Below are 15,827 nucleotides of genomic sequence, written 5' to 3'. Positions count from 1 at the left end.
CAGTAGGATTATTTCATGGTCATTTTGCTTCATGATCATTTGGCAGTCTGAAAGCTTTCTAAGGCCACATACTTTTCTTTGATTTTCAAATGATTAAGCAGTTTTTCAAACTCTCAAGAACTGGCTCATTTGTGTTCCATGTGTCTTGAGTTCCTGCTTGATGTCACAGTCTTGATAAAGAACATAGAGCTACATTTGTACCATGGACTTAGGTGAGGGAGTGGGGGTGGTTTTGAAACAGTGAGGTTGATTTTTGTGTGTGACTTAATGGCAACTAATCTCGATACTTTATTTTTGTACTATTTCCAACTTAATGTAGTTAACAAATTCCTGATACTACTTTTTTTCCTATCTGATCATTTTCCTATGAAATGGCTGACTTTTGGTAAATCACTTACTAACATTTTCTCAGTTTCTCTGGGTTACTAACACAATTTCACCTCTCTCCTTAGGAAGTTATGTGATTCATTCTTTTCTGTTATTCAAACGATCTTTGGGTGATTTTCAGTTATAGTTGGCACTGTTCGTATTTTGTTTTACTGACTTAACTGTCATGCAAGAGCTTCATTATTTAGAAATTAAGCCTTTTGTTTTCATTTCTATCATACTTTCTTCAAATACATGGCCAGCTGTTCTAATTATCTAAAATATAGACACTCTCTCATTTGTTTTAATGAAATTAGTAATGACAACTTACTTAGATATCTGATACTAGATTTAATTATTATTAGTAATATTTACATAATACTTTGAAGGTTGCAGAGTGATTTTTAGCTTTTGAGCAATCCTGTTAGATTTAGCTATTATCATTTTTCTCTATAGGAGAAAATGAGATTAAATGACTTGGCCAAAGTCCTGCAGCTGGGGAATGGCAGACCTGGGACTTGCTTGAGGGTCCTCTGACTGTGTGTGTGTGTGCGCTCACGTGTGCGCGTGCACATGTGCACACACGCACGTGGGTGTTTTCCATTGTTCCATGCTGCCTCAGTATTGTAATCTTCGGTGACCAACATTGGTCAGAATGTCAGGGATTGATGATTCGTTGGTGTCTGGAACTCAGGGAACTGACATGGCTTGCCTGCAGTCATGTGACTACTGATGGAGGTGACATTTTATAGGCTCTTCATCTAGCACTGTATCTGTGATGGTAAACTACTTGTGCTCTACTGACTTCTTACAACAGAGAAACAAAAAAATTGCCCCCAAAACAACAACAACAACAACAAAAAGTTAAAAAAAAAAAAAAAGCTTCAATCCACACTTGCAGTTCTCTTTCTGGAATGATAATATTTTTGGAATTGAATATAGATCAGAGTAGCTAAGTCTATTAGAATTGATCATTGTTATAATATTGCTATTACTGTATACATTATTTTCCTGGTTCTGCTCTCTTTACTTTGTGTCAGTTCATATAACTCTTCTCAAGTTTTTCTGAGATCTTCCTCCTTGCTATTTCTTTCAGCACAATAGCATTCCATCACAGTCATTTACTACAAGTTGTTCAGCATTTCCTCAGTTAAGGATAATCCCTTCAGTTTCCAATTCTTTGCTGTCACAAAAAGTGCTGATATAAATGTTTTTATATATATAAATCCTTTTCCCTCTTCTTTCATGTCTTTGGAATGCAGCCTAGTAGTAGTAGTAGTATTGTTGATAAAAGCCTGATTTCTCAGATACATATGGAACTATGTGTGTATGAGGAGATGGGTAACATCCTTTCTTCTATGGGGAGATGGGTAATGTCCTTTCTTCAGAGATGCCGACACCAAAGAATGGAAAAGACTCGAGACTTCACCATGTCAGAATTAGTTTTGTGTGTGTGTGTGCTCTTTCATTCCCAGGCTTCTGCTTGCTCTTCCACTTTTTTTTTTTTTTTTTTTGCTGAGCACCCAGAATGTTATGATTTATTAATATCTGAAGAAATTTCATAATTCAAACACAACCAACCTGTACATTTTACAATCACATTCTATTTGTAAACAGTTAAAAGCCACTGACTTCTTTTGCATCTTGGGACACAGACATTTAGAATCAAGGCAATGACATGATGGTGAATTCTGCACTGTTAAAATTTTTTTATCCTTGTTTAGTCTCTTTGCGCTGACTAAGCAAGCATTCGTTATAACACCGTTTGTGGCAAAAAAAAAAAAATTTAGATGTAACTCGTAACTTTTGCAACAACGCTTTGAACATTTAAAATTTTTCCTTTATACAACAAACGATTCTGTAAGCCCAAAAGCTTGGTTACAGGTGCATAGTTACTGAACTTGGCTTTAAGGTACATACAACAGTCAAATGTTAACACAGTCACAGGAGAGCAGAAACAGAGTCACTTGATGGGGTTACAAAAACTGTAATAACTACCGAATATTAGCAAACCATCCTCACTCACTAATAAAAAGACAGCATCGGAAAGCGTATGTCAAACTCCAGCTTGAAGCATTATTTTTTGGCAGAGAAAAGTCTTACAGTTGCTCTTCTACTTTTGCTCTCATTTTATAAAATTTATAAGAATACAAGTCATTCCCCAGTTGATAAATGAGCAAAGAATATGAACAGCCACTTTTCAAATAAAGGAATGAAAAGTTTCTATAGTCATATAAAAAATGCTCTAAATCACTCTTGATTAGAGAAATGCAAATTAAAACAACTTTGAGGTACCTCCTCACACCTATCAGATTGGCTAATATGACAAAAAGGGAAAATGATAAATGTTGGAGAAGCTGTAGGGAAATCTGAACACTAATGCACTATTGATGGAATTATGAATTGATCCAACCATTCTGAAAAGCAATTTGAGACTATGCCCAGAGGATAGTCAAGTTATGTAAACATTTTGTTTTTAGGACTGCTGCTCCTAGGTCTGTATTCTGAAGAAAACATGAAAAAGAGAAAAGGACCCACATGGGCAAGAATATTTATAGGAACTTTTTGTGGTAGCAAATAATTGAAAATTGAGAGGATGCCTATCAGTTAGGGAATGGCTGAACAAATAGTGACATATGAATGTATGTAAAATATTACTGTGCTATAAAAAATGATGAGCAGACAGATTTAAAAATAACTTGGAAAGACTTACATGAACTGATGCAAAGTGAAGCAAGCAGAACTAGGACATGACTGTAACAGTAACAGCAACATTGTGCAAAGAGCAGTTATGATTGACTTGACACTTCTCAGCAGTACAATGATCCAAGACCTTTCCAAAAGACTCATGGAAAATGTTGTCCACATCCAGGAAAGAATTATAGAGTCTGAATGCAAACTGAAGCATGCCTATTTTAACTTTTTTGTGTGTGACTTCCTTTTTTTCTGTTTCTTCTATTACAATTTGATTAATGTGAAATATGTATATCTTGTTCCTTGACATCTTAGATAGGAGGGATGGGAAGGATAGAAAATTTGGTACTCAAAATCTTATAAAAAATGAATATTGAAAACTATGGGGAGATGGGTAACATCCTTTCTTCAGAGATGCCGATGCCAAAGAATGGAAAAGACTCGAGACTTCACCATGTCAGACTTAGTTGTGTGTGTGCTCTTTCATTCCCAGGCTTTTGCTTGCTCTTCCTCTTTTGTTCTCATTCTGTAATTTAACATATATGTGTTTACACAGCATTTATCACCTAACACTTAAATTTGTCCCGCTCTCACTACCATTGCCCATCCCAGCTTTTCCCCTACAAATCAGGGTGTTTCTATACGAAGAGTCTGTGATTCTATGAGAAATGTCATTAGTCAGGTGAAACCCCAAAAATTCTACAGCTGGTGGGTCTGTGTTCTGCCATGCACAAATACCAGAACTTGCTAACAATAGCTGTCTTTTTTTTCTTTTTTAGGGAAATAAGTCATACAGTGCCAGACATATCCATTCATGGCAACCTGTCCTCAGTTCACTGTTCATTGGATTTATGTAAATATAAGCTGATTCGTGGTTTACTGGAAAACAATCTTGGAGAGCCCATTGAGGAATTTATGCGTCCTTATGACTTACAAGACCCCAGAATACTTGTGAGTGAAACCCTTTGTTGCTCTCCAAATGCTTCCTTCACATTACCCCAAGAACAGAAGGGGGAACAGTACATTGGTTTGTTATTTTTTCCCTGAAAATCTTTGAGATGTCATTGCTCTGGACTGATTAGCATTTTTTCTTTATAGACTGTGCTGAGTGGTGAAGTCTACACTTGCATGTGTTTCCTCATTGACATGGTGAATGTCAGTCTAGAACTTAAAGACAAAAAAGGAAAAGAAGGGGCTGGATCCTTGGCCAGGTAGGCTCAAATGGCCTTTTGCCACTGACTTGTGTTCATGTACAGTTTGACATGGCCTGTGCTTTTTAGCTTAAATGATTGGAAGATGGTACTAATGAGGTCAGAGTTGAACCCAAGTGGCTGACTCTGTGATTTTCCTGCTAGGGGACTTCTGGTCTGTAAATTTGCCCTTTCATGTCAAAAGCAGTATATATAAGTCAAGAAGATTAGGAGCCTGGAGGCAGCTCCCTGTACCTTGTCCCTTTTCCATCTCTCAGTGGATGTTGTATTAATGTTAAGTCAATGTCATTTTTGTTTACATTTTTCCATTTTTTGGTTTATTTTTCTTAATAAGTCATAATGGCCCTTTAGAAAAGATGCAGGAGTTCCAGAATTATAGATAGAGGACCAGAAACTGGGACAGAGGCAGAAAGAATTCCCTGCTCCTATATAGTCAGTCCCAGCCCCTGGTAAGGAGGTGGTCTCACTGTGTGGAATGTCACATGTGACTGATGATCTTCCTAAATATTTTTATGCACCATTTGGTACAATTACCAACCCAGGCTTATTTAAGGGATGTGGCAGCTGGAGAGGCTACATGGAGTTAATGGTGTGGATTAAACTTGGGATCAGGCCTCAGTTTCAATACTAGAGTCCCACATAGGGTGACTAGAGGGAAGCATTAGAGTTTCCTCTCCTGTAATCTTTTCCTCACAAAGGAAGCCCTTCTATAAATTTTAAAGCATTATATGCATGACAGCCTTTGAATCTTTGTTATTTTAGCATTTTAAAATTCCAGTAGGTAATTTGAATGCAAATACATTTGGAATATAATGAATTTGTGATTAAATTTTCATTATATTCCTGTGGAGAAAGACATTTTTGGCAAACAGACCAGAGCCTTGAGGGGTTTCTATTCAGTCTCAGATTGAAGTAGGCCCCTTCTGACATCTTTTTTTCTAACTTAGGAATCATTTGTTTGAGGCTACCAAAAAATCAATGGTAGAAGCAAGCAAGTCTGAGGCTATTGGGCTTGCTATCTGCCTAACCTGCTTATCCTTATTCTATATTGATGTTACAGTTAACTTTTTGTGTGTAGGAACTAGAAAAATGATACCTAATAGTTTATTTGATTTATGTGTGTTTCCTCAGATTTGACTTTAAGAAATGCAAGCTGCTTTTTGAGAGTTTTTCCAACCAAACTAAATCCATAAACCTGGTTTCCCACTCCATGATGGCTTTTGACACCCGCTATGCTGGGCAGAAGACAAGTCCTGGTATGCCAAATGTGTTCAACTGCATCTTTCAGCCCTCGAAGAATAGCACAACTCAAGGATCGATTCAGATTGAGTTGCATTTCAGGTAAACTTTTTAACTCTGGTTACCTTTTGTGATGGCAAGGGATTAGATGCAGGATCTCTGTTGTAATCTCCCTGAATGGTGTCCTATGGAATTGGGAAACAGAGAAATGGACAATTAACTTACTGATAGAAACTTGAATGGTAGGAGGAAGAAAGGTCAGCATTTGAACCCAAGGCCTCCAACTCTGATTCTTTTATTCATATATCAAGTTGCTGTTCAAACTCAATGTGATTAAAATTTGGCACATTATTATTATAATACCAGTGTATTCATTTGATCCTAGCAACCCATGTAAGTAGAGACCATTATTATTTCCATTTTATAGATGAAGAAATTGAGGCAAGAAGAGATTACCTGACTTGCTAATAGTCTCATTAAGAGGCCACATTTAAATCCAGGTTTTCCTGACTTCTAGGCCTAGCCTTCTATTAACTAGACCACTTAGCTTCTTTTTTCTCCCTAAACTTGCTGCTTCTTACTTAACTATTTCATTTTGTGGCAGCTCTGTTTACATGGTCTCTTATGTAGGACACATTTAGTTTATGTTTGACTTTTCCTTCCAATTCACATCTCCTAGCTTATCAGTTTCTAAGACCTAGTAATCTAGAATTCACTGTGTTGTGATTTTATTTTACTATCTGTATTCATACTTGCAATTAGAATTATTTACCAGTAGATGTCGCTCTTGATTTTTTTTCTTTTGCTTTAATAGAGGTTTTAGAAAATGAGAATTGAGCCATCGTCATAAACCTACCTACTCCTTTTTCAAACCATCTCTATACATGTAGAATCATTTAAAGCAAATCATTCAGATTCAAGAAGAAAATCATATACAAATAATTGAAATAAAAGTAAAGAGTAAAATGCCTCAGTTCTTCACATATAAACAAACCTATCATTTTCCCCATCTCCTGCCAGAGTTCTGTACCATCAATATGTTTTATATATAGACTGAAAGAATTTAGGTGTGACTGAAAAGAAATCAGGCTGCAAGTATGTATGCATTTTGGAGGAAATTATGATGTGGCATGTCCCTAAGAGTATTGATACTCCTGAGACTCATTGCTAGCAAACGTATTAGTGCTTTGAAATTTTTAAGTGTGGTCAGCCAACAGATATATTCCTTCCTATGAGAGAAATAGTGTCTAAGTAGCATAGGATCCCTAAGAGTTTTGATGGTTGTGGTAGTGGTGATGGTGACAGTGATGAATTGTTTTTATATGAATTTGCTCTAGCTATATAGATGAATTCCTTTGCCTACAGGTAATTTCAGGCCAGAGGTTGTAGCCATTCTATGTCCTGAATGAAAGAATGAATGAAGAACTATTAAACACTCATTCTAGGCCAGCCATTGTCAAGCGTGGTAACAAGTATGGCGTTTGGCATGCATAGTGCTTAATTTATAAATGCAAGTAAAGCTCTAAAACATTTTTTTGTGGGCGTTTGTGGTTCAGTTCATTTACCAGACCCCACTTTAATTTTGTTCGTTGAATTGATGAAATCAGATAAGGTGATTCTGATGTGTAGTTGATATTTGTTTCAAACAAAACAAGCAAGATTGGGCTAGAAAGTGGTTTGAGCATGTTGTGTCCATATGTAGACTATAGCTACCTTTGGACTTTTTCTTTAAGGTCATTGGATCTGGTACTTTAACATTTATCCTACCAGCCAGCCCCCCCCCCCCCCCTCCCATTTTATACACACACACACACACACACACACACACACACACACACACACACACACACACTAATAGGGAGTTTCGAAGCATTATTTTTCTGGACTGAATATTATCTCCTTTGGGATCACAAATTCCTAGAACTGAATGGTTAAGTCTTACCTTGGCTTTTGCTGAAAACAAATACCCCTGGTGGTGAGGGGGTTAAATGCCATCTTGATTGTAACTTCAGAGTGCAGAAGCTTCGCACAGAAGAATTATCCCTCTGTTGAGATTTCCTAGCTGTGATGTGTGTGTCAAATATAAATTGGTTCACAGTATTTAAATGCTTGAAATATTTTCCAGCAAAGAGGATCAGACACACTTTGACATTCTAGATCATCAAATTAAGTGCCTAGCCCTCTCAATTTGCATTCAAAATGGGGTGGAAAAAGTTCACTAAGGGTAGCATTTTTTCTCTCTGACAAAAGGGAAAATGTTTGTGATAAATGCTGGGTCTGTGTGAAGGGAGACATTCATTGTTCTGTCCTTTTTTGAAAACAGCAAGCCAGATTTCCCCAGAGAGGCTAGAGAAACCAATTATGGCCACCTCCTCAAGTCAGATTCTTTTGAATTAATAGCAGTAGCCGTGGGTGGAGACACTGAGCATTACCTTTTCTAGGAGCAGCTTGCAGAGGGTAATGTTTCACTCAAAGGAAACTCCTGTTTTTAGAGGGGTGGGGCCACTGTTACCTGGCATGTCTCTGTAAGGATTTCCTAAGCATGCATTCACTTCTTTTCCTGCACACCCTAACACACCCACCCTCCTTCAGCACATGTTGGTCTGAGGCCAGTACTAGGGTCCTCTTAGACATCCAACGTAGGTCTGGAATTGTGGGGCTGTGGTGCTTTTTTTCCTCATCCCCACTCCTTCCCTCGTATCTCAGCCTTCTCTGACTTCATCCTGTTGCTTGTACTTTCTTCTTTAGGCCAAGAAATCTAGAGACATTTGTTTTATTCCAGTTTATATTTCATCTAGCCATGTCTTCCATTTTAACGTGGGGTCAGTGAAGGAAAATGTTTCAGTCACTAAGGAGACCAAATACTTTGTTAGCAATCCTGGACTAGACAATTGCATTATTGTACTTTTATAGTATAAAAATGATTAGCTAGAGACTGATTCTGTTGTTACAGTTCTTTTGCTCTGTTTATTAATACTTGATCTTCTTGGTTTAGAAAACATTGGAATACTAGACTAGACAAAGCTAATGAGGAAAATATCAAATGGAAATGACATAGTTCTTTGTTTCTTTTTTGTCCTTTTTTTCTCTTCCTTTTCCTCTAGATCCACCAAGGACTCTTCCTGTTTTACGGTAGTTCTCAATAACCTCCGAGTGTTCCTCATATTTGACTGGCTACTGCTGGTCCACGATTTTCTCCATACTCCCAGTGATGTCAAGAAACAAGACAGTGTAACTCCTTCACGCCAACGTAACTATAACAGTGAAACAACAGTGTTTCCCAAAACAGTGAAAAGTGGGGTAGTTACAAAGCGGTCTTCTCTGCCTGTATCTACAGAGAGGCACCTGGAAGTCAAGGTCAATGTAACAGGTGAGCATATGTGGCAGGTCTCCATATTGAACTGAATCAGATGCAGTTTATTGATTCTTAATGTGATCTCTAGGACCCCAATCCATTTTTTATAGACTATTTTCTCTGTAACTTTGTCACAGTAACCTATGGAATTTGGTTATGTGTACCCTTGGATATATGCAGTCCTTGTAGAAATATAGTTTGCTTATATGGTCTTTGATTTCAGCTGAACATGGGGCTAAAAAGTTAATATTACTGCTTAGCAACCAAAGGATGGCACCTCATTCTCATGAGATCACTTGATATCAAGGCCCTGCTTAAGCACTGGGGTCAAAGTGTTCCATGCTAATTGGGTCTAGTTTGCTCATTCTAAAGCTTTATTTAAGTGTACTGAGCTTTAAGTAAATCAGAATGTGCAAATCTAGATTTACAAAGCAGATCAATCTGAGGAAGATGTTTTGCTTTACAAAAGGTTTTGTCATTTATAAAAGGTTTTGTTTTTGTTGTTTTTCAGCTTTGTACCTTTAACTCTGTCCTTTCTGAAGCACAATCATTGTATGAAGCTCAATTATACTTGTTATTTGCAGATGAGCTGGAAATTGTCTTCCTCACATCTCTTCATTTGAGAAATGTCTTTCAAAATAGGTCTACAGTTTTATAATGATCATGAGCAACTAACTACATAGGCAGTGCAGGATTTATTAGCAAAGTGGAGAGTCTTTGTATGCTTTCTCTACCTTCTTTAATAGACTCTTTTTCTCCCCATCTTGTGTATTTCTACAATACCTCAAGTCCTTCAAATATCTGACTTTAATAGTTTTTGTGAAGGAATGACTGTTTTCAGCTGTGCTCAACCTATAAAATATTCTTGTGGGGTCAGCTACTATTAGTTGCAGTCAAAGGATTGGCTTATAATTAGGATGAAATATAATGCCTGCCTTCTGGAGAGCAAATCTTGATGCTTAATGTTTTTTTTTTTTTTTGTTTTGTTTTTCTGGTGAATTGTTTAGTTAGAAGGACTGGCTCCTTTCCTGACTAAACTGGGTAGCTCTTCAGCTTTTGGATTTTAACTGATGCTGTCTTTTTTAGGCACTGAATTTGTGGTAGTTGAAGATATGTCCTGCTTTGATACTAATGCCATCATTTTAAAAGGAACTACAGTGCTCACCTATAAGCCCAGATTTGTGGATCGCCCTTTTTCTGGAAGTCTGTTTGGAATTGAGGTGAGAAAACATGATGTGCCCTGAATGATACATGCTCAACTCAGTACAGGAGCCTCTGGACGAGAATGTTTTCATTTAAAACAATTTGAATCAATTCAATTACTGAGCATTTATTTAGGGCCTGATACATGCTGCACTGGGCTAAGTGCTGGGGATGCAAGTAAGAAAAAAGGAAGACAGAGCTTACAATCTAATGGGCAAAAATAATGAATACAAAAAAGTAAACTCAAAAATGGAGGTACACTTAGGGGAGGACTAGGAAGCATGTTGTTTTGTGAAATCAAAACAAAGCAAAGGTTTTTAAATGGAGGATTATCTGCAAGTTCAAAGTCTTGTCTAAAAGAAGGCTTTGGGGGGAGTTTATAGCTCCACTTTCCTGCCTTTCAGTCAGAAGGAAAAGGCAAGGGAAGGAGGGGAGAAATTGCTGAATATCAAAAACTGCCATTCAGCAGTGAGGAGATTTCAAGGGATTGGCTTCTGGATTGGCAGCTGATAGAAAATGGGTTGTCATTGGAAGGCCCAATGCCTATGTGCTGCTAGATCTTCTGGGCAGGTATTAGGAATTGCATTTTTTAAAAGAGCAGCTTTTAGAAAGATATCCTGAACCTCAAGAAAAGACTTTCTAAAAGTAGTGTTTTAGACTCTGGGGATGGGCAAATAGGGGAGACATTTGGTTGTACCATTTCTAGATCACTGCTCTTTAGGATTTCTTTCTTCCCAATATCAGGAGATTTGATTAGAGCTGGGCAGCACAGTGGACTGGGCCTGGAGTCAGGAAGATCTGAATTCAAATCCAGATATTATTGGCTGTGTGACACCAAGCAAGTCACTTTGCTTCTGATTGTTTCAGCTTCCTCAACAGTAGAATGGGGATAATAATAACACCTACCTCAGGAGATTGTTGTGAAGATTAAATGGTATAATAATTATAAAGGACTCAGCAGAGAGCTTGGCACATAGTGCTAGAGAAGTGTTAGGCCTTGTTGTTATTATTATTTATTTATTTTTCATGTCATCAGTTAAAGTGTCAGAATAACCTTTTAATTTTTTTATGGCTTTTTATTTTTCAAAATACATGTTAAGATAGTTTTCAACATTAACACTTACAAAACCTTGTATTTCATATTTTCTCCCTCCTTTTTCCTCTCCCCTCTCCCCTAGAGAGCATGTAATTCTATATAAGTTAAACGTGTGCAGTTCTTGTAAATGCATTTCCACATTTATCATGCTGCACAAGAAAAATCAGATCAAAAAGAAAAAAATGAGAGGAAAAAAAACCAAGCACACAACAACAAAAGGTGAAAATACTAAATTGTGATCCACACTCAGTTCCCAAATCCTCTCTCTGGGGTCAGATGCATTCTCTTCATCCAAATCTATTGGAATTGATCTGAATCACTTCATTGTTGAAAAGAGCCATGTCCATCACATAATTTTGTTGCTGTATATAATGATCTCCTGGCTCTACTCATGTAAAGTTCAAGTGTCTCCAGGCCTCTCTGTATTCATCCTGCTGGTCATTTCTTATAGAACAATAGTATTCCATAACATTGATATACCATAATTTATTCAGCCATTCCCCAACTGATGGGCATCCACTCAGTTTCTAGTTCCTTACCACTACAAAAAGGGCTGCCACAAACATTTTTGCACATATGTATCCCTTTCTCTCCTTTAAGATCTCTTTGGGATATAGGCCTACTAAAGACACTGCTGGATCAAAGGGTATGCAAAGTTCTATAGCCCTTTGGACATAAGAACAACCTTTAAAAATGCATGAAATTAAATATAAAGGATTGTAAAGGAAACTAGTTCTAGGTAAATAAAGATGTACCTTTTTCCCTTTCAAGTTCATGAACCCCAGGTTGAAAAACCCTGGCTAAGAGTTTAATCAATGGCTAAGTCCCCTTCTTTCTTTTCCTTTCTAGGCTCTTTTTTCTTAGAGTATTGCTTAGCAGTTATTCAATAATAATAGCAGATATTTATTTTACTTGTTAAAATTTGCAAAGTACTTTTCAAACATTATATCATTTGAGCCTCCTTACAGCCTCATGAGGTAGGTGGTGTTGATATTCATCCCACTTTTCAGTTAAAGAAAATGAGACTCAGAAATCCTAATGAATTTGCTCATGATCATGTTATTAATAAGTAAGTGTAAGAAGATCCTTTCTAACCTCAGGTTTAATATCTTTTTATAGTACTAGTTGTGAAAAGAAGATAGAATCTATTTCCACTGGCAGCATTAATTTTTTTTGGGCGGGGGGGGGGGGAGAAGAGGGAGGGTAGGAGAGACAGTGCTTTGCTGCCAGATACAAATGAATAGGATCTTTGGGGAGGTTTTACTTGTTCTCATCCCTTCCTTACTTCCCTCCTCCCCTTCCCCCCTTCCCTAAGTTTCAGACCTAGTTTGAGAATGGGAACTGGGGATTTGCATATTTGTGTGGTTTTATGTGAGTTGATAATGAAATTGCATAAATTCATCTGCTTTCCAAGCCACTACAATGCCAGCTTTGAATGAGGTATCTTGGTGATTGATGAATGAACTGTCAGGTACAATTGGGCTTTGTGTAGCAGCAGCTCTTGGAGAAAAAAAGGAAAAGGGAAGCTTTCCTGTCCCAAAGTCTTAGGAACACTGCGTGGCAGAATATTTGAGATTCCTTTCAACCCTGGAAGCCCCTTTCAGCTTGATTCTTCGGACAGCGTACTTGGATCTGAATTCTAAGATCCCCTTGGCCCGTCATTCAGGGAGAATTTACAAAGAGAATGTAATGAGCTGTTTCTGAATCTAACAAAGGCCCTTGCTAACACATTTTTCAGCAACTCTGGAGAATGCTAAAAGGAGAGCAAAGGGGAGACTAAAGTTAGTGAGGCTCTTCTTTCCCCTCTCTCATCCATAAGCAAGATAAAGATATTGGTTTAGTTTTACAGCAGGGAAAGACTCTAGGAAATGCAAAACCCCAACCTGTCTCCAGTGGCTGCTCTCCTATAATCTCAGTCTATAATGCTTCCCACCCTACATTTTCATTCCTAGGTGTTTTCGTGCCGTCTGGGGAATGAGCAGGACACAGCTCTCTCCATTGTTGATCCAGTACAAATTCAAATTGAGCTGGTGGGAAATTCATCTTATCAAAACAGCTCTGGGTTGATGGATGCCTTCAATAGTGAAGATTTTCCCCCTATCCTGGAGGTAATGCTGGAAAAAGTGGTAGATGCTGAATACTCCATGTGTTGTCAAATCCATTCAACAGTTATTTACTGAATGCTTTCTGCATACAGCTAGGGTTCTGCTAACTGCTGAGGCAGATTGTCCAAAAGAAGGATTAGCCTCTGACATAGTGAACATTAAATAATGGTGACTGAATTCAAGCCTTTACAGTCTTGTTGAAGATATCAAATGTAAGATCACAAACAACTTAGGGAATGGTAATAGGCAATAGAAAAAGAAGTATCCTCTTATGTGGAACAGACAAATGAGTACGTTAAGAGTTTTAAGGAAGAAAGAGATCACTGTGGACTAGATAAGAGTATTGGGTTTCATGAAATAGCTGGGACTTGAGGTGGACCTGGAATGATAGCTAGGATTTGGCTAGGCAAGGAGGAGGAGAGGGCATTCCCATTCAGAAGAGCATTATATTCAAAGTTACGGAGGCAGGAATGGCATTGTGTATGTGGAGACTGATAAAGAGACCAGCCTGATGGGAGCAGATTGCTTGTTGGGGAATAAAGAGAGAAAGTGGAGCAGATTAATTAAGGGTCTTAAATGTCAGATCTGATAGTAAGGAACCACTCTTAAGTGTTTTGTTTCTCTAGACTTTAAAAAATAATTGCCCACATAGTATTTGGGTGCATACCACAATTGAATGAGGAGGGAGGGGACAGGAGTAGTTCGTTCGTTTAAGCCATAAGCTGTTGGGAAAAAAGAAAAGAGTCTTGTATTACTGGATAAATTCGTCTGTTTCTTAGTCTGAAAGGATCTCAGAGAGGAAAAATAAACCATATCTAAGCATCTTAGCAGTTGTCACTAAGTGTGTTTTTAAAATACACATGGCAGTCACAAATTTTATCTGTACAAAGTTTTTGAAAAAAATAGATGTTAGTGTATTTAGGCCTGTTTCATTTGTGGCACATTGGGGTTTGCCTTCTAGGTGGGTTGTTTTAGTAAAAATCACTTTGAAGATTCTGAGTAAAATGAGATCACTTAGTGTTGCCAGGTTACAGCATCTCTCTTGCTTCAGTGAGAAGGATTGTTCAAGGAGATGAGGCAGCTCTTCCATTTATGCTGTTCATTTTCTTGATTATTTTTTTCAAAAAGATTCTTTTTTAGTCTCATACTAAGTTACTGGAATTTTACTGTAATTCCCTTCTTTGGAAATACACATTAGTATTTTTCACTTGACATGATGTATCCCACATCAGCATTTGTCCAGGCTCTTGACAACCAGGACAGTGGAGGATAAGTTTTGGTAGTTCTTACCTGACTAATAAGGCTAGTATGTGATAGGTAAAGAGAAACTTAACAAGGTCATTAGAATTAGATGATGAATGGTTTCATCAATTCACAAAGATTCTCCATGCATTAACATTTAGTGGAAGGATGATCTGTGCTGATACAGTGAGAACACACACTGATGAAATTATAGGTGTTACTTGTAGTAAATGATAGCTGTATGACCCTTGGATTTCAGATCTGGGGTTTCCTATCTCAGAAATAATTTCTGATTCAAAGTTCTTGGCAGCCTGCCACTCATAGACTGAAAAATGTCATCTTTTGCTTTGGCCATGTTAACTTTTGGTGTGGCAAGATTTCATAAAAGTTATGCCTGTGTGAGAGGAAGAAACCCAGCCAAATGTATCCTTTAAAAAAAAAAAAAATATATATATATATATATATATATATATATATATTTGACTTAAGGCTTAAATATAGAATAAATGAGGAAAAAACCATGGCCACTTGTATAGCAAAACATGAGAGGATTTGAAATGTAAAGCAATAAATTTCCACTTGAAGTAAGATACTCAAATGCGTCCTTTAGAAAAATAAATAACCTTATTTTCTTTTTGCTAGATTCATTTACAAAGCCTGGACATCAGACTCTCCTACAATGATGTTCAGCTGTTTTTGGCCATTGCAAAATCCATCCCGGAGCAGGCTAGTGTTGCAGTGCCAGATTCGGCAGTACTGGAGGCAGCCTCCGCCAGTAGTCACCTTCCAGGGCCTTCTCGAAGCAGTGAGACCTCAGTGATCCCTGAAACCAGGGACAGCCCCAGGCATACTCTAGACCCTCTCCTAGGTAGGTGGTTAATGAAGAGCTAGCCCTTTGTACCCCATCCACTCCATCATTTGGTAACCTTTAGTATTCCTTTTGTACAAGTATAGAGAACTTTAATTTGAAATTTTATGCTCTGTTACTGTTACTTTTATAAATGTCCCCAAGCTTTACAAGCAGGTCCTATATTTTCTTCCAAAGAATGTGTGTGTATGCTATTAAATGTATGTATGTGTGTGTCTCTGTGATATACAGTATATATGTATATATAATGTATCAATCAAGAATGAGAAATTTAGAATTTCTTCTCACACTGAGGGTTTATATTGAATATGACCTTTTCTTCTTTTATCATGCTTTCTTTGTGTTAAGGAGATTCAAAATTTTATTTACATATATATGTATATACACACTTATCTACACATATGCAAATGGAACAAAATTTGAAATCTCCTTACGTATATTTACACAT

At 37.4% G+C, this 15,827-nt stretch overlaps 1 protein-coding gene and 1 long non-coding RNA gene across 5 annotated transcripts in view; one reads left to right on the top strand and one right to left on the bottom strand.

Annotated features, from left to right (window-relative positions):
• Window positions 1-15,827, top strand: part of VPS13D (vacuolar protein sorting 13 homolog D) — a 324,514-nt gene that overhangs the window by 72,000 nt on the left and 236,687 nt on the right. For all 4 annotated transcript variants that reach the window (XM_074306229.1, XM_074306230.1, XM_074306228.1 and 1 more), the window contains 7 exons: window positions 3,840-4,011; window positions 4,159-4,271; window positions 5,403-5,612; window positions 8,615-8,880; window positions 9,952-10,085; window positions 13,117-13,272; window positions 15,154-15,379. In XM_074306229.1, coding sequence (XP_074162330.1) covers window positions 3,840-4,011; window positions 4,159-4,271; window positions 5,403-5,612; window positions 8,615-8,880; window positions 9,952-10,085; window positions 13,117-13,272; window positions 15,154-15,379 — 1,277 coding nt within the window. The remainder of the gene's footprint in view (window positions 1-3,839; window positions 4,012-4,158; window positions 4,272-5,402; window positions 5,613-8,614; window positions 8,881-9,951; window positions 10,086-13,116; window positions 13,273-15,153; window positions 15,380-15,827) is intronic.
• LOC141564132 (uncharacterized) lies at window positions 698-7,839 on the bottom strand. Its single transcript, XR_012488582.1, has 3 exons — window positions 7,453-7,839; window positions 5,636-5,695; window positions 698-3,586 (listed from the first exon to the last, which is right to left on the bottom strand). It is a non-coding gene; the product is annotated as an uncharacterized LOC141564132 (long non-coding RNA).

The sequence above is a fragment of the Sminthopsis crassicaudata genome, chromosome 3 (genome assembly GCF_048593235.1).
Source record: "Sminthopsis crassicaudata isolate SCR6 chromosome 3, ASM4859323v1, whole genome shotgun sequence".
Taxonomy (NCBI): Eukaryota; Metazoa; Chordata; class Mammalia; order Dasyuromorphia; family Dasyuridae; genus Sminthopsis; species Sminthopsis crassicaudata.
Note: the sequence above shows the minus strand (reverse complement) of the source record. Positions and strands in the feature narration are given on the sequence as shown.